This window comes from Corvus brachyrhynchos, unplaced genomic scaffold (genome assembly GCF_000691975.1).
Source record: "Corvus brachyrhynchos isolate BGI_N302 unplaced genomic scaffold, ASM69197v1 scaffold14, whole genome shotgun sequence".
NCBI lineage: Eukaryota > Metazoa > Chordata > Aves > Passeriformes > Corvidae > Corvus > Corvus brachyrhynchos.
The window spans coordinates 19,653,225-19,672,830 of NW_008239110.1; the positions used below are offsets into that span (position 1 = coordinate 19,653,225).

General features: G+C 41.0%; 1 protein-coding gene across 1 annotated transcript; it reads left to right on the top strand.

The window, feature by feature from the left end:
- Positions 1-5: 5 nt before the first annotated feature.
- GINM1 (glycoprotein integral membrane 1) lies at positions 6-18,644 on the top strand (the record flags this gene model as incomplete). Its single annotated transcript, XM_017739425.1, has 8 exons — positions 6-74; positions 8,738-8,797; positions 8,974-9,070; positions 11,805-11,956; positions 14,127-14,283; positions 15,039-15,169; positions 15,914-16,077; positions 17,701-18,644. Coding segments are annotated over 8 exons (939 nt in total), but the record flags the coding sequence as incomplete, so codon positions are not given.
- Between the last annotated feature and the right edge of the window lie 962 nt (positions 18,645-19,606).

The following is a 19,606-nucleotide window of genomic DNA, read 5'->3' on the forward strand; positions in this document are numbered from 1 at the left end:
GCGCCTGCCGTGTGCCCCGCCTGCCCCCCCCTCTGGCCGCCGCGCTGCTGGGCCCGGCCGCTCCGCTGGGACAGGTATCGCCGGGGCCAGCCCACCCCCTGCCTGCCACTGCCACTTTCCCTGCCCTTCTCCTTGCCCCTGCCACTGTCCCCGTTCCTGTCCCTCTCCCTGTTCTTGCCCCTGCCCCGCTCCCTCACGGGGGTGAGCCGGACCCTGCCGCGGGGCGACAAGGTTTCCCCTCTCCCTTTGCTGGTTCGTCTGTGTAGGATTGGATGTGCCGTGTCTGACAGGTCTGAGGGGGGGAGATGGTTACTTTTATGCAATGTAGATGTGTTTCTATTGTATTTTCAGGCTTGTCCGCCTACATCTCGATAGTTCAGTGCCGTAGAAGTATGCACTGCATTAGGTCCACATTTGCGCCTAGCCTATTCTTGAATCGAACCAAGAAAAGGGTTTTGATGTATTCGTGTGTATCTATAAATACACAAGGCATTGTGTTGTCTGTTTTTCTGTTCCAATATCTATGCTGTAACTTGGTGAAATCTTTTTAAAAGAGTGGGAGGAATGTTTTGGGTACTATGTAGGAGATCTTTCCAGTGGGAATGAAAAGGTTTGCCAGAGAAGCAGGTGAGCTTTGACCTCTAGAATTACAGAAGACCTGGGTACTTCTGCCTGCACTTGAATCATGACCAGATACATCCTCTAAAATGGTTGTAATTGTGAACCCAAAGTGTAAGATCACAGAGGGACGAGTTGTGAGGGGTTTGTAGTCAAGTTGTCTAGCCAATGTGAAGTTACTGTTACCTGAGCAAATTTATCGGTCTTTTTTCCCTCCAGAGTTATTTAGTAATGTAATTTAAGTAAAACATTTCCAAGAAAGCCTGATGGAGGCCCTGGACTGGCACATCCTGTGTTACAAAGCAGGATTCATTCCTGGTCTTACTTCCTGGTTTCTGCTTCTCTGTATGAGCTTTTGAAGAGAGACCTCCTCAGCTCTGATTTCAAAACAGAGATCTAGATATTCATATACCTATAAAAGTGCCTGAATGCTTGAAGTCAGGTGCACTAAAGAGAGCCGAGGGAGCTCAACTGTGGCTACTTTGCTTATCCCTCTGAGAAAGGGACTGCTGGCTTGGATTTGTTGAAAGGCAGATGAAGTGACAGTGTAATATAGACTTATGCTCTTGCTCACCTTCTACCCAGAAACACTCACACTTCCACACTGAAACTTCAACTTGATGGCATTAAAGTTATTTATCACTACAGTTTTATAGGACACGGAGGCACGTTTGTGTCTGCTGTCTTTGGATGTGAAGGCTTGAGCCGGGCACAGGGGTGCTGGGGCAGTCTCATGTAAGGCATCTTGGGGTCAGAGATGGAACAGGTGTGTTTTAGAGTGATAATATTATGGGCTTGACTTAGGAACTGGGCTGCAGTGTCTTACGGGCACAGATGTGCTGTTTGTGGGGTTGAGTTTGTCCATTTGTGCTGTACTGCTCAGGTGGTCTTGTCAGTTCATGTTTTGCTAGTTTGGAAGTGTCTGCACTCTTTTAGCTCTATACAGGCCTGGTGGCGTAAGTATATGCAGAAAATTTCTTTTAAGAGTCAAAAAGGGGACAAACAAATTTTTACTTTAGTGGTTTTTTTCTTTTTAAATCTTAAACTTAGCAAACTAAAAACTTGTGTTTTCTCCTGCACTGTTTAGTTTTGTACATACAGGACTGGTTTTGATGCAAAAGGAACAATGTGTCTTGAGAAAGTTTTAAGTAGAAGAATCAATGTTTTTTGACACTGAGCTGTTTTTTGGTGGCCTGTTAGAAACAGAAGTGCCTAGGCAGTGGGAATAGGCAGAGTGGGAATGCCATGCTGTCAAGCTGCCTTCAGAAGCCGTGAGCTCAGTGACAGTGGATGATGGGATCAGAATAACTCTGTTGTTTCCCCAGGATGGCTTGGGACTACAGACTGGTGGGGAGCAGGCAGCATCAACATGTTCAGCTTTGTTTTGGCTGGACACCACAACTGTGCTCTATAACTCTGTGAGCCCACTGGCTGCACTCTACTGGTGCTTCATGTTTTGTTAACTCTTCCATGTGGGAATTAAAGCTGGTGTTAAAGTTTACCTCCTTGCTGATGGCAATAATGTTACAGAAACCGTAGTGAAAGGACTGAAAAAACACTTAAGACCCTGAAATAGCGTTTTGTAATGCTGAAATGCTTTGTTCAGTTCTGGAATGTGAACGCCTCAATTGTTGGGCAATACTTGTCATTTCTTAAAAAAGTTGTTTGGAAATCTGGACCTTTTTTTTTTTAAACATTAGCATGTCTGGTTAGATTTTTATTTCTCCTCATAAAATTTGGATATGCAAAACTGGACTAAAAATTGATTGATTTTAGACAGAATTGAGGGGTTGTTGTTGTTGTTTTGGTTTTTTTTTTTCTTTAAAAAAAATACAGGGACTGATGCAATAAGAGAACTGACCTTCACATTAAAGTAATGTTTCTGGTGCAAGGTCAGGAATAAGGTTTTGTGCTTTAGAGTATTTTTTTAATGTGCTGATAGGAACTAGCTAAAAGCAAAGCTGACGCTCTGTTATTTGCTTACTCTGTTTACCTCTCGATAATTTAGGCTAGCAGAGTTCTTTCTAAATAACATACTTGCCTACCAGACTTTTTTTTCTTTTTAGTTCAGTTCAGTTGCCTGGAAAAAAAATGTTTTCATATTATTTGTTGCCTGCAAGAAACCTCTGTGTGGATGGGTCATTTTACAACAGCAGGAAATAATCTTCACTACATCAACCGTTTGATGCAGTGAGTACAATGTATTTTAATCAAAGAAGAAACTTGTTAATAGCAACATGCTGAAATGTTTCTTCCATCACTTTATGCCAGTTTCTCTATTAACAGCCCAGCACATGTGGATTTTAGGCCTAAAAGAGCTGACATCATCTTCCTATGTGTATTTGATTAAGTTAAAGCACTATGATATCAGCAACCATGTCTCTGTGATGGGAGACTGAGTATTCACCTTTAAAACTCATGATAAAATATCATGGTATGAGTTGGTTTAATAGGGAGGATACAAAGGCAGTTCATGCTAGTAACATACATAGGGCAAAGGGAAGGATAAGCCACGTTATAGTAAGAGTCATTGCAAAACAAGGAAGGAATGAAAGTAAGTGTGCTTGTTCAGAAAAGCAAAGTAAAGCAAAAGCATCGTGTTAGATTATTATATTAACAAAGAGTTCAGCTTTAGCTAGTTAAGTAAATACTGGATGTAGTTTTCTTACCCTAAATACTGTCATGCCAAACCTTAATGGAGAAAATTTTGTATCAAAATTTTGTGAAATGTGAGGGACTAATTATTGTCCTGCAAACTTGTGAATTCTAACTTGTCATGTCAAACTTGTACCATGATTACTTCTCAATCCAGTTACGCCTGATTGCAGTTAAGATTCACCCTACAACACAGCTCTGGTTTGATTCTGACAAAAGAATTGTGTGAAGCATGGATCACAGAGCCCTCGACTGCAATATATAGTTACACTATTTGGAGCCAGTTGTTGTCCATGTGAGTGCCAGGACTCAAGTGGAATGAGTTTGTGTGGTGGTTTTGTTTGTCTATTCAGACACTTCTTTTCCCATAATCTCTTCTCAGATGTAAGAACAAGTTATTAATTTTGTCTATTTTTTACCTCTGTGGCAACCTGCATCAGACTTTACATTTTTCAGTTGCAAACAGGATATCAGCAGTGCCTGTGTAATGCCTGTGAGAGGATTGTCTGCCTTTCAAGTCTCTGTACAGCTGGCTGTCTTACAAGGCATTGTGCCATCTGTTCCTAGGTCTGCCCACTTGGCTTCCCACAGGCCTTGTGGTGCAAAAGAGCCTTGTTTGGAGAGCCTCAGTAGAGAACAGCTGTGCTTCAAGTGGGCTGGCTCCTAGCAGCTGAATCTAGATGGGGTTCATGTGAGTGATGCAGCTGTGTAGGACTGAACAGTTACCCTGTACTGGGAGAAACTGTACAGTGCACCTCATCAGGTACTCACTGCCTGTGGAAGGAGTTTTTCCGTGATTCCTTAATCAGATAATCAGATCTGTTTGAAGTTCCTGCATGATTAGACCCATCAGCTTTGTCTTGTGTGGCATTTTTCATTAAAAAGCAATATTAGGTGAAATGTTCTCTGTGGATTTGTGTGGCGTGGTTAGTCTTTGAGAATTAATGAATATTCCCTTTTAACTTATACCAGATGCTTTATGTTCTTTACTGACATCTTTTCCCCTTCTTGTTCTTCTGCTGCTACTGCGATTATACTGCCCCAGTTAGCAGTCCTGGGTTCTGTTGCAGCACACAGTGAAAGAGAAAAGGATTAGAAAATGATCACTACATGCTTACCTCTGCTGATCCAAGCTCACAAAAATTCAGTGGTTCACTGTAGAATATGTCATCACAGTGCTGCTGCCTAGCTGTCCTAGAACAGAATGACTTTTATTTGTGGTAGGGGTGCTGTCCTCTTTGCAGGTTCTGTGGCTATTACCGCTGTAAATATCACTGCTGGAGCACTAAAACGGGTGAGAAATCATAGGAAAACTCAGGAGAGACATTTACATCCTATAAGAGCATTAAGAATGATAGGGCCATTTTTAGTGCAGGTTGGAGTTTGTGTGAAGGCACTGATCAGCACAGGAGGGGCTAAGGGGCTGTGAAATATGGAACAGGGATCAGTACTTCAATAAGCTGAAAGCACACCCTGATTCTTAGAGACCTGGATTGCTTCTTGGGGCTGTCCTTTCATTCTGGCTCTGTTAAAGCACTGCTTTTTCACATATTCCAATGAATTCAGAACCTTTTTAATTACAGGACTGTCTGAAATTTGTGCAAACTTTCATGATATTGTTAATACTGAAAAGTGTATTGTAAGTTATACAACCAAGTTTTACACTCATAGTTGAGGCTTCTCCAGGAATTGATGGTGCAATAGTATGGATTTCTGCAGAGTTCCCATGTTCTGCTCTCAGTGGCTTTGTTACTGCAGGATTGTCAAACTATGCGTTTACAAAATTATGAAGTACATAACCACAAGACAAATCTACAAAGCACTATAAAACACCTTCTTCCCCTGCACCCTCAGGTTGTGAATTTTATTATGGCAATATAAAAAAAAATTTCCTCTGTTGAAATTAATGGATGTTCTGTAAGTCTGTGAGTCTTCAGCCCTAGGATTGGAAAGATGGGGATTTGAGTTACCACTGGAGCACTTTCTAGCAAGTGTGGCTTGTCAGACCAGGCATTTCATCCTGAAAGCCTGGGACAAGAGCTCTTGGCCTGCCACATGTGTTTCCCTCCCTGTTAGGAGGCATAAACAACATATGGCTCTTGAGCACTTTCAACATGCAGATACTGAAGGGGTACCAGTCAGGTTTCTGATAACAGGGGCAGTGCCATGCATCACCTGTTCCCTGCTGGGGGTGAAAGTGGATCAGCTGGGATGGTGCTCTGCTCTCCTGTGAGCTGCTGCTTCCTTTCCCCCAGCACTCCTGCCCAGCTTTTCATTGCATTTGGCATGCATCTGGTGGTTTTTGCCCTCCTGTAGATTTTGGTATGGGGTGTGTAGGGTCAGGAAGATGGCCACAGCAAGACCCATTGAGTTTTGAGTGTGACACTGCAGGACAGACCAGTGGGAAGCCATGGGAAGACAGTGTGAAACTAGCCTTCAAGGAAGGGTTAAGAGAGACCAGTGGGAAGCCATGGGAAGACAGCAGTGTGAAACTAGCCTTCAAGGAAGGGTTAAGACTGAGCTGGAATACTGTTATTTTCCGTGGGGAAATATGAAGACTAATGAACAACCTGTTCGTAGATTGCAAAAGAAGAACATATGACAACTGAGTAGAATGGATGTACAGCACATGGAAAGATATCAGTAGAATTTGTTGGATCTGGATGTGAACAGACTAGTCACAGGAATGGCAACAGCATGAGTTCTCTGTTGTGTGTGACCAAAAAATTGCAAGGGTCATGATACAGCTGCTGTAGGGGAATATTAATCATTGCTCTGAGTTATTGAGGAGCTTTATGAACCTGTACCATTAAGGAGATGCATCACCATCACCTGAGATGATGGTGAGGACAGACATCTCCCAAGGAGATGCTGCAAGGACAGAGACATCACGCAGCAGAGGCAGTCCAACAGTCTGTGTCCATCAGAACAAGGAGCCCGGCTCATTCCTCCCAGCTGTTTTCTTGGACCTCTTGTGCTTGTCTGGCTCTTCCTTGCTTGTTCAACTGACAAAAAAATAGTCTGGCAAAAAAGGGAAAGTTTTTGTACCATTAATGAGCTAAATTACCTCGCTGACTTGGCATGGATGAGAGGGGAGGATGATGTGTAGGAGAGATCTGCACTCTCAGTAGCAGAGGCAGCAAGTGGTTAAACTGGCTTATTTGTCTGCACCTTACCATCTGATTTTTGAACCTGTGACAGCACAGAAGAGATCAACTGAAATATTTCATTTCTTAAACATTTAACGTGCTCTTCAAATGCAAGTTCTAAGTATGTTCTGGAATTCATGACAGTGCTTGTGGATACTGTGTCAACGGAACTGACAGCTGTTTTGAAGGAAATGAATCATTGTATGTATAGCTCACTCTGTACATTTAGCAGTCAATTGTTGAGCATACCTAGCTTCCTTCATGCCCTTCACTTTCAAATAAAGCATTTGATTTAAAGAAAAAAGGTAGGAGGGGATTTTCCTATTTTTCATCAGTCCTTTCCTTTTTCTTGTAAACTGATTCACTTTGTAGATGTTGAAAAAAGATTGCAAAATACTTTCTGTGAAAAAAAATTGAAATGTAAGTTGTGGCTTAAAAAATGAAGGACTGTTAAGACTTCCTGGAAAATCCCATCTTTTGTGCCCTTTGAATTCCCAGAAAACAGAAAAACCTAGGAAGTAATGATACAAAGTTTTGGTAATCTGGTAAACAGTTTGAGAGTATAAAAGACTTAAGAGTTCTGAATGCTAAGAGCTAAAAGATCTAAAAGTTTGGTGGATTTTTATTTTGTTATTAATACACACAATTCTTAAAATATGAGAAGAAAATAAGTGGTTTGAGGAAATTACAGTAAGACAGGATAGAATACATCCTATGTTTATACAGTTAATCCAGTTTGTATTTTGAGTTACAGACTTCAGTTGTCTGACTAACTTGGTAATTTTCATTTACTGTGAATAGCTAGGATTTAAGTTTTGAGGAAAAGTAAATATAAAAACCTATTTCATAGGAGGGGCATTGAGGAAGAGATTTCTCTTTGGTCTCGGTGGCCTTCCTACTGATATGGCAAATGGGTCTGGGCAAAGGGGAAATACAAAAAATTATTTCCAAGTCACTTCCAACCCAAAGGCTATCTGTGTTAGGTTTTAAACTGTTCTTCTCATGATGCCAGATTGCAGCTGAATTAGACTTGGATGTTGTTTTTCAGTTTTTGACAGTTCTGGCTACTTGAGTGTGCTCATTAACACCCATTGTTTCAATGCTTTTTTGACATTGTAGTCACACTTCAGCAGCTTTCTGTTCATGAATGGGGCTGTATTATGCTAGGTACTGTGTATTTCACATATTTTCTGGCTAAAAATTTAGTGTTGTGTAAAAATGCTAGATGAAAAGTCTTTTTGTGTCTTTACATTTTTATTTATTTTAAATTCTGAGCATGTTCAACTTTTTATTGAGACATGACTCACTTTTTAACTGTTGGTTGTGAAACCATGACCCAGCTACAAAGCTAAAGAAGATGCTGAGGGTATGGAGACATTTTCCAGAGGAAAATGGATCACAGAATCACCGAATCATTTAGGTTGGAAAAGACCTCTAAGATCAAGTCCAGCCTTTGACTGACTACCACCCAGTCAACTAGACCATAGCACAAAGTGCCACGTCCAGGTGTTAATGAAATGAAGTTGTAATGATTTAAGGCTCCCCACAAGGCAAATATGGAGCTTACCATTGTTTTTGAAGAGGCGTCTGAGAAAAGCAGTGTGGCAATCCTTACTTTTGGCTATGTGCAAGCGAGATTTGATTTTTGTATGAAGTATTTTTCAGGGGCAGACCTGGGAGATTTAAGGTCCCATTTGCAAAGCAGTCCCTGAAATTACAAGGGAGAAATGAGAGGACAGAATGAGTGATTCCATAAATTACAGCAATTAGGGTTTGAAAGAAAGAAGCAAATCCCAATTATCTGCAAGTTTGAGGTGTCCCATGTGGTATAATTTGGGAATCATAACCAAAGAAACAGGATTACTGCTGAAAAAACTGAATGTTCTTTACTATAGACTAACGTGTATTAAACTTCACTTTGAAGACTAACTGGAGTGCTTAAAAAAACATTTACAGAGAATCTGATTTTTACCTTTTATGGTCTATTATTTTTCAGCTAATATGAGAGACTTCCATTATATCCTTGTGAAACAAGTGATGATGATGATGATGATTTTTATTATTTTATCTTTATTACAAAAAACCAGAAACCATACATAGGGGGATGCAGATGTCATTCTTTCTCATCAATACTCTATTAAAAAGAGGGGTGAAAAAACCAGACTAATCCTTACATGAAACAAGAAAGCGTATTCCTTTTTCTTCTGTCTGCTGGATAGAAAGCCTGGGAATGCGCCAGGAGAGTGCACGAAAGTTGCCTGCAGTGGCTTATGTGTTTTCTCAAACTTAGATCTCTTCTCACTGTTTTTTTCCAGGAAGCAATCAGAGTTGGTGTTACGATGCTGAACACCAGTGGAGAATTTCACAAAGGACAGGTTTGTCTGGTTTTTCTATTTATTCAGTGAATTAATATGTAGCAAAACAAAGTCTGCAGCAGCTGCAGATATATCCTTTATTCTGACGTCAGTCAGTATGAAGTGTGTTCCTCTGAGAGTAGAGTTGCAGCACAGGAGCAGGAAACATACACTCATTCTGGCTGTCTTTCTTTCAGGTTCTGTTTAATATCACCTATGTTAATGGACAGGTATATCTAAATGACTTCCCCATGAAAAGCGGGGTTGCCCACATAACATGTCAAACAGTAATATGTGAGTATTCTCTTTTCCTTGTTTTTAAAAATTTTCTCCTACCCCCGGGGTATTTGGCTTCCCTGTTGTCTATTAACCAAAGCTTACAATGGCTATGTGTTCTGTATTTTGCAAACCTGAGCATTGTAGAAGCAAAACATTTCCCAAGGTAGGACAATTTTTGTGTTGAAATGGATCAGAAAAATCTTACTGCCTTCATCTCAAGTCACATTAACAGGCTTGTGTGTAAATGGTCTAATCTGAAATCCAGACTTTGCCCATCTTTTCAAAAGAATGTTTTGCACTACAGGCTAGACAATGTAAACAGAAGGATGCAACTCCACCCTGCTAATGGCTGTGTCCCTAGGTTGTTTGGCACATATTCAGAAGGAGATTCAGTAACAAAAGTATGAATTGTTGTTAGGAAGATCTTTTAATGATCTCACTTCTGTGTCTATTAGACAAACAAGTTTCTGCTGGATAAGGTATTATAGCACAAATACAGCACCTTTGCTAGGGTGCTGCAGTGGTTAATGACTTCAAATTGTCTTGAAACTGCTATTTTTCTTCTGATTCAATGCCACATTTTTTGTGAAAAAACAGAAAGTACTGTGATTTTTTTGGAGATCCACAGAGCATAGTGTATAATTAATTAAACAAAGACCATTATGCTTATTTGATTTAAGCTTCTGTTGTACTGAGAACGATCTGCTGCTGCATCAGGTTCAGTCAATCTCTAGGTTGATTTCTGAGGTCATCCTCATCAGGCACTTACAGAATACTAACACTTTTTCAAATTGCTTCTCTGAGTCATAACCTTCTTTCTTGAACCCTTCTTTCCCAAGCATCATCAATTATTAATTTGACTTCTTTTCTGGAGAGGGAGAGCAGTAATCAATTTCTCTTTTTCTGGTAAAAAAACATGGCAAAATGTCATTTACTTGCAAAATAACTCAGTCCAGAAAAATAGATATGATTTTATTGACTAATTCTGAGAGGTCCTGAACACTCTTCTGTAGTTCATATTTATTTCCCAAATCATAGTTTTATAGCTTTCACTGACTAGTTTTGAATCTGAAACAGTGAGGAAAATACTGATTTGACCTGAGAACTAGAAACCTGGAACTGTCTCTCTTGTTTGGGTCTGAGTCCCCAGCACAGCACCTTCCTCTGTTACCTGTAATGTAATGTTTATACTGTTTACTTACTAGATTATTGACAACAGATTCAGGTAGTATTTGTAAAATGCTGAAGAAATATCAAGATACTTTCTGATAGAGGGGGGAAATACTCCTGAATGTATATAAAAACAAAACTTGACCTTAATAATCATGCTTTGGAATATTACAGATGACATACTCTGACATAATTGTCAGATCATTCTTGGCACCTACATCCCCACTTGAAGTACCCCCAAATGTCAGTTTTGGAAGTGTATCTGTCACTCCTGTGCATGTAGTGGTGGTTAAGCAGCCTGACATATGGTAAAAGCTGGGAGCACAGGGAGCTTCTGCTGCTTGGCATCTTAGGGGCTTTGGGCCTTTAATGCATGCTTACTGCTCTAAATCAGAAAACACTCAGCAAACAGGTTAGTGCCCTGGCTCACACCTGTAGGGAACTTTCTCTCCTTCTGCCACTAATTTTGGCAATGAAAGATATTACTAAATTATGCCAAAAAGTATTCTACATTTTAAATAAGCAAAACAGCTTTATGAGGACAGGGATCACAGCATAAAAGTAATGGACACAATGAGTAGTTACTGTGTGACTGAGAGACCCAAGTCGAGCCTTACCCCACGTTACCTGACAGGCTCAGCACTGCAAGTGACACACACAGCACCAAAGGCTTAGCAGCAGGGAGGGTTTGGTCTCAGTTCATGTCCCTTGCTGCCTGAATGCTGAAGAGACCCTTCACCTCCACTCTCCTGCTTCTGCAGGACTTCAGTTCTAGCATGCCCTCACCTGAAGCAGAGGTGTGCTAATTGGGAGAAGGATACTAAGACTATGCAGAAACAGCCAGGGTAGAAAGGCAGTTCTGTGTGTACTTGTAGAATATTAAGTTTTTGAAATAGCTGAAAGCTTTTGGGTAGGAAGAGAGGTTGAGGTGTCACCAATCACATATGAAAACAGAGAGGGGGACAGAAAAATATGTAGGAGGGAACTGGCACTCATCTTGAGTAGTAGATGCAGTGTGCCTGGAAAAGAGCATATTTGCTTCTGTATTCAGAGGAAGAGGAATGTTGTGCAAACCAAGATGTTTACACAGGTGGCTGGCTAGGCTGTGGCATTACTCTTACGAACTTCTTTGGAAAACTAAAATACAAATGCAGCAATAACCAAGCCAAAGAGCTCTGCTTAGAGTGCTTAGATGCAAACCTCAGAGGAAGAGATGCAGATGCGACATTGTTTGCGGGCTGCCTGAGTCAGGGGATTGTACAGCTCTGCTGTGTTACGAGACCTGCTCTGAGTTTGATTTGGTGAAAAAATCCTGGCATCTGTTTTACTTGTTGCCCAGATTAGTACTGGGTGTAAAAGCAGTTACTGGAAGTGTTTAAGGACATCAGCATAGCACAGACTTGGCTACTGCTGTTCTGGCATCTCTGGTTTGATGCTAGTGGTCCCCTGACTTCTCCATTCAGGTGCTACATGTGCAATGGCATCTGTGTCAGAGTTGCACCTGTTTTCTCTATGGCTGGGTCCTGCTTTCTGGTTGAGGTGGTTTCTCTTTGAAAATTGTGACATTGTGTGTTAACAGTGGAGAACGGAAGCTTGGATAACTTACCGGATCAGCAGCGCCTGGGAACTGTCAGTGTTCGCATCATGGTTCACGAGTGGCCTTTGGCATCCACTTCTGATTTGCACCGGATTGTCATTCAGGAAGAAGTGACAGAAATTGATGGAAAACAGGTAAAAAAAAAACCCCTGCTGCAACATTCTGCTTGTTTTTAATTTAGGAGAGGCAAGTAGTTCCCAAGAATTAAAATGTTTACATGTATCTAGCTGGTGATTAGAACACAAAGTATATAATTAATGTTAACTAACACAGTACTGAGGGAGATAACAGCAAAGTTGGCAGTATATTAGTGGGGCTGTTTCAAGAGGAAACTTCAAGTTTTAATGCTTCTATTCATATTTTCATAATTATCATTAACTGTATCACATGCTCTTTGAATACGTGAACTTGTGCAAGCAAAGCCAGACTCACAAGTGAGAGCTGATTTACAAAATAATGTACAAAACAAACAAAAGGGGCATGGGCTCATTCTGAGTCCTGAGGTTTTCCCCATTGTTTATTCCAAGCTAACAAAAGGTTTCAAGCATGTAGAATGGGCAACAGCTTGCAGCAGGAAACTCTTATGGCAGGGGGGGGGGGGGGGGGGGGGGGCGGGGGGGGGCTGAGAGCTAAGCCTTAGAAGATTTTGCATAGAAGATAATTTGAATCTTGATAATGAACATGGACTTTGAGATGAATAAACACCTCCACCCCCTCAGTTCTAGCTGTATTTGCACAAATACCAGTGAATGTGAGGCGTTGCAATTCTAGCTGAGATGGAAATGTGCAGAACTGAGTTCTCAAAATCACCTGGATGGTGTAGTTGATTAACTAACTAAAGAGGCTCTGTAGAGAAGATCCAGATGCTGAAGCCAGCAGCAGTGTCATATTTCTGTTTCTGCACATCTGCATCTTACAGGTGCGCAGGCTTTTTTGAATCTGGCTTATGTTCTGCTGCCTTTTTCTTTTTTTAAAGGATTATGATGATAATACCATTGATCCTTGATTAATTGGTCAGCATGTAATATTTTTTACAGGGATCTGTATCATGTCAGAATCTTACTCTGTTAATGAAAGGCCCCACTGAGAGGTCTGTAGCTTTTCCAATGACGTCTTTATCCCACTGGTAATAGCCTAAAATACCGTGGTTTGATTCAGTTATTACACAACAGTGGCATTGTATTTCAGGCCTCAAACTAGACATCACAATGCATTTCAGATTTTCATAGGGACCTAGTAAGAACAACCAGAAGGCTAATACTGTTTCCTTGATTGTTCCTTTAAGTCAAAAGCAGTCTCGCATAAGCACAGTAGAGGAGCAGAATCACCTCCCTCACCCTGCTGGCCACACTGCTTTTGATGCAGCCCCAGGATACAGCTTGCTTTCTGGAATGTGAGTGCACATTGCCAGGTCATGTTGAGCTTTTCATCCACCAGCACTCCCAGCTCCTTCTCTCTAAGGCTGCTCTTTTTCCATTCTCTGCCCAGCCTGTACTTGTGCTTGGAATTGCCCCAACCCAGGTACAGCACCTTGCACTTGGCCTTGTTGAAATTCATGAGGGGTCCACCTCTCAAGCTTCTGTAGCTGCTTCTGGATGGCATCTCCTCCCTTCAGCAGGTTGACCACAACGTGTCATTAACAGACTTGCTGAGGGTGCACTCAATCCCACTGTCCATGGTGCCAGCAAAGTTGTTGAATAGCACCAGTGCAAATACCCATCCCTGGGCACACCACTTGTCACTGATCTCCATTTGGATATTGAGCCATTGACTGCAACTCTAGAGTGCAACCATCCAGCCAATGCCTTATGCAGTGCCTGGTCCACCTCTTCAGTGCATGCCTCTTGTTTGGAGACAAGGATGTCAAGCAGGACACTGTCAAATGTTGTGACACTTGGCTTTCAGCTTTTGAAAAAAAACAATGCTCCTGCAAAAGCAGAAGTGTCAGTCTTGCCTCAGCAACACTTTCAATGTTTGCAAATGCTTTCATTACATACTTGAGTTTTCCATGCCCTAAAATGCCTCGAGGATAGTGATGTACTATGTAAGACTTGGTTAAAAGCCCATGGACTGACTACCACATGCTTTTGCAGGGAGAGGGACCTTGTCTGTTCAGCATATTTTCTGATATGGTATGGTCTGCAGAAGTGTGGTATGTAAAAACAAAGAGTACTAATTCATGTTATAACAGCCCTATGTCTACATCTTAGTGGCTTGGAGATTTCTGGAATGTACTGGTGTCCTCTGCCAGCCTGCTTCAGTCTTGCTTTAAACTCAGTAATGTCATGTTTGCATCTCTTGTAGGTTCAGGAGGAAGAAGTAACAGAAATAGATATTTTAGTAAAGGACCTGAGAGTACTTAGGCATTCCAACTACACCGTCCCTTTGAAAGAGAGCATGCTGTATTCCATGCCAAGGGACAACGATGTGTTATTTACACTGCCCAACCTCTCAGGAAAAGGTATCTCTCGGCTGTTAAGTAGTATTTTCATCCATATTTGATGTATTACTTTACAGGGTAAAAAAGCATCATTAGTCCCTTGTTTTATGTAGTGAAACAGTTTCTTCATTAACAGGGAAGAGTTTTATTTTATACGGCTTGGTTTTTATTTTTTTTAAACACCTAAATTCAGCTCTTGTTATTAGGTATTTTGTTTGTTTTCAAATCTGTTCTCCTTTGAAGTCCTTGATACTTGGCAATCTGCAGTCCAGACATCTGACAGGAATAAATTTCTCTCTCAGATCTATGATGGAAGTTTCCCTAAAGCTCCCCTTATTTCCTGAGAATGAAAGAGAAAACTGTAGAGGAAATACCTGTCTGGGTTAATTCCAAACTACAGAACAGTTCTCTGTAATTAAACTTGAATAACTTAAAAGCAAGAGAAGTTATTTGGTGCCTTAATTTTGTTTCAGTTTTGTTTCATCAAAATCTCTCAAGGATTTAATTGGAGTAGAATACTTTGATCTAGGCTATAACCTTTTAATCTGATGACAGCTGAAATTTACAGCTAAGGGCATAGCTAAAGGCTGCACTGTAACACTGTTTCTGCTTCTTATCAAGTTCACTACTCGAGTCAAAAGAAAGAGAAGCCTTCTGTGTTCTTGCTGTAATTGTCTCAGGAATGTACAGTAGAGAAATGCAGCATGTCTCTATTTTCCTGCAGAGTGAGTCAAATAAAAAGCAAGCTCCCCACTAAATCTAGTTTTCTTCTTCAGATATTCAAGATCCATTGCAAACTACCAGTCAGTACCTCATCCAGCAAGTAGAAACTACAGTGGATGAAGAGACATTACCTGGCAAGTTACCAGAGACCCCTCTTAGGATAGAACCTCCATCTTCTTACAAGGTGCTTTTGTTGTTTTTTTGTTTGGTTTAATTACTAGTATAACTATTAGTTTATAAGTACAGTTATTTAAAGACAGACAACCACTAAGACCAGTGGACTTCTGCAGATAAACAAACCCCAAATAAACCAAAAAATGCCCCCACCTAAATTACCCTTCACCAGTGACAAGTCCAGTAGGAATCCAATGGGCTTCTGAATCCTGCAATGTTCTGACCACACAGATACGTCATGATAGTCAGTTGTGATATTTACATTATACAGAGCTAAGAATTTATGACAATTTCAAATATTGCTTAGCTTTAAATTACACCATTTTCTTCTGACTCTGCTTAAGTGCTTACCCCTCTGGGAAATAGACCACTGGTCTTACCTGCTGTAGGAAACACAGTAAGAGCTGGAGAAGTTTCAATTCCATCTTAGGCAAGGATGGGTTTCATGGCCTCCTCTGTGGCCAAAACACTCACCATTATAACCTACTGCCTGCTCTGTTCAAGTGTCCTTTATTTTCCAGAGGGGCCCTTAATGAACACAGAACTAAACCTTCACCTGTTTCAAACTTTGAAGGATAAAGATAGCTGAGCCACCAGTCAATTCCATCATGCTTTTATGTATGTTTAAGCATGTATGAGTTTAATTTAAAATTATCACCATGTAATGTGATTTATCGGTAGCTAAATAAAACCCCTGAAAACCCAGCAGTTAATTTGTTTTGCAATCTGTCTTTGTCTTTTTACCTGTTTGTAGGTGATGTGCCAGTGGGTGGAAGACTTGAGAAAAGGGTTGTGCAGATTCTGGTTTCAATCTTTACCTATCTTGTTTAGTTTCATGGAAGTTGTTGTTGTGGGAGTTGTTGGAGCAGCTCTTATTATCAAAGTCTTAAAGGTGATTCTCCCTTCCTGTGAAAACAAGTAAGTAATTTTTGTAATTGTTTTTTTTTTTGCTGTGATGAAGGCAAAACAGTGACTTAAAAAAATCGTTGAAGCAGCCCCACTCTGTAGGAAAATGGTAGCAACAATTCAATGAGAAAGCTAGTGGTAACTTTCCATTCCAAGTGTACTTCTGACACATAGGCATTTCAGAGAAACATGGGAAAGTATTTTGATGGAAATATCTTTAGCTGAGCTGTCACACTGCCAAATTTTTATTAAGTCTTCTAGGGACTAGGTTGTGAGACACTATTAACATAGTTCCAAGAGAGGAGGGTAGAAACTAGAGCTAAACAATTCCAACATCCCTAAATCTTACACTCCTACGGTGTTGGAGTTTTACAGTAGCTCTGAAAGGCCTCAAATTTGGCTTTCCAAATTTGCATGGGAATTCTCCAAGGGAATTCTACCTCTGTAGGCAGCTTCCAAGTCACAGTAACTGGTGCTGGCAAGAGGCCACAAATAAAGCTGATCACCTGCAATGGCTGATTCCACATGGTATGTTACCAGCAACACCAAGATTTTTTGGGAAAGCAAGGTCTCAGAACAAGGGGTGGAAAGATGAATTTGTAACTGCAGGTAATAAATCAGTGTAGATTTAGTGCTGGAATGGGCAAGCACGTGCACTTCAAAGCAACCTTAGTCAGCTCTGGAAGAGCTGATCAGCTGTGCCTCTGAATGGCCCTGCATGCAGTTAATTCATGTGTCCACTCAGGGGTACGAGTGGCCTTGGTCCTTCAGACAGACCAGAAAAATGGAGGGTTGAAAGATCAGGAAGGTTGGAAACTGCAGTGATAAAAGGGGCAGTGCTTCCCCTGACATTTCACACAGCGTGCTGTCAGATGGGAGGGCTTCCCTGGCTAGGGCAGAAAGAGTGGAGAAACACTTTGTACTTCCCCCAGCAGTAAGTAGCGTAACACTGCCACATGTGAAACTGAACTAAGTAGAACTAAGAAGAAAATTCTAATCCCAGCAAACTGTTCAGCAAAGTGGCTGATGGCCTGTCCATAGCAGAGGTCAGTATAGAGCAGAGGAACCAGCTTGCAGTAATACTTCTCTTCCAGTTGGAGAACATGGGGCTTATTCATGCCTTGTTAAATAAATTCAACCATCCCCTCCACTTTAAAAAAACAAACCAACCCAAAAAGCCCCCAAAAAAACAACCCCTAAAGCACATAGTTATTTTCTTCCTACCTGTGTAAAGTGGTCCTCTAAAAAATGGCAAAGGTTTAACTCATTATTGTGAACTAGTAAGAATGAGCAGAACATCTCATCTGGTGAATGACACAGTTGCAGATGTGAGTCTTGGAGAATCAGCTGTAGGTCCTGACAGCAGACAGTTGTAGGCTACTAATGAAACTGAGCAGATAGAGCCTACACTGCTGACATTTCAGACGTAGAAACTGGGCAAAGGGAGCCCTCAGAAACTGCAGCCAGTACATTTTGGAAGCATTTTTCATTGCAGCTTCATGTAAGAGATATTATGAAGTTACTACTTAGTTGATGCATTGATTTAAACTAAGTTTGGGGAGTTTAAGTCTAATTTTTAGAACACAGAATTGTTTTGTGTCTTGTTTTCTAATGCCAGGTAACTTTACCTTTCAGAGGCATCCTTTTCCTGGATCAAGTCAGCTTTGTACCTGTGACTGCCATCAGCCTGCCTTCAGAACTTTCAGACAGGAAAAATAATTTAGATGAGAAAGCATGTACTTAAAACTGTTATTTACTTTGGAGTTACTGGTTTTAAAAACACACTTTTAGTTGATCTGATATTTGGCACCTGATCTTAATACCTTGTTTATTTCCTACTAAGAAAACTAAGTCAGTTGATTAATTGATAAAGGGCCACTCAGGCCGAGGCCCAAAGCTGACTTCCTTGTGCCTCTCCATAAACAAGCAGCCTTTCCAGAAGCTTCAAAATGGAACAGCTGCCTTTTCAGAAGCTTCAGAATAGAGCAGCTTTCCACCCTGAGGGCTACCATTGGTTTTAACTTCTGTGAAGTCACTTTTCCACACCTCGGACAGGATCCTGGCTGCCTTCATGCCCATAAACCAAGTCAGCTGTCCTCACTTAGCAAGACGATGAAATTCAGGGTGTCCTTAAGTCCACAGATAGCATTCCTCAGAAAAAGATGAGGGAATATTGCAAACATCAGCTGTGCCTGCAAACCTAAGCAAAGCTGCCCCACTTGGTTCCAGCTCTCATAGGATTGAGTGTGTCTTGCAAGGAAGATACCACTACCAAACATTTGTGTTACTCAAAAGATCTGGCATTTTATATATGCAAAACAAAAATCTAAAAGGCAGATTTATATTTCAAGCACTTTACATTTTTATGGTCCCTTCCACTCATAAAAATTGTTAGCCATTGTAACCAGCTTGCTTTTTATATCTGTGACAGCAGTACTCTATAAAGTCCCAAGAGAAAAACAAAAAATTCCATTAAAGTCTACAGAAATACTGGCTTACCATTGCTGAGTAGGCCCAGTCTGCTCATGCCAGTTTGTACTGTTAACATTTTTCAAATAAACATTTAAATTGTTTATTAATCTGTGTTCATGTGTGCATTTATAGTTAGGTAAAACAGCACTTTGCCAAACATTTCAGACGCAGGGCACCGTTTCTTTCTTAGCTTTTCATTCATAATAGTTCTTCCTTAGTGCACAAGCACCAAGTAGGAATTATGCTGCAGATGGAAACTCAGCAGCTGTTTGCACGTGCTCTTTGCATCCCTCCTTATGAAACTGGAAACCAAGCACCTGCAACAGCCACAAGGAGATTTAGCTGTTCTAAACAGCTGCAACAAATGCATGGTTAAGCCTGAGAAAGTGTTGATACTGCTTCAAAACTTGGCTGATTTCTGTGAAGTTAGGAAGTACCAGGAAAGAAGTATCACCATGAGGTTACTGAAATTCTAAAAACAGTGCAAATCTTGAATACAGGAACTGCCAGACAGTTTCTGCTGCTTTATGAAGCTGGAGTTACCAAGTCTTAAAAAACTAATAGCATTTGTGTTTCTGCTTTAGCATGCACATGGTTTTCCCAAATCACAAGTCTCATGCCTTTCAGAGGCGTGCTACTCTGACCTAGCACCACTCTGAACTATTTTGTAAATAGATTTAAAAACCACCTCAGCCAAGACAGTAAGGAAAGGGCAACTGTCCTGCGTGCCAGTCATGGTAGGTCTCATTTTTCCAGACAGGAACTGATCACGATACATGTGCCCTCTAGGGGAAGGAATTGGGGTGGGGGACTGGGAACTGAAAAAAAACCCCAACAAAACCCAGCTACCCAAAAACATCGCTGGTAGGATGGGAGCAGGTTTTTAGAAAGAGCAACATCATCTCTCAAACTATGGCTCTCACTGCAGCCCTTCTTGCCCTCAGAACCACGTATCACCACGTTGAGTGTTCCAAACCAAAATGAACCTCTGAGCTACAAATTCAGCTCCTACCACCTTTTCCTCCCTGTACCACACATTACAGAGATGGTAATTTTGTTCATTTAGAGT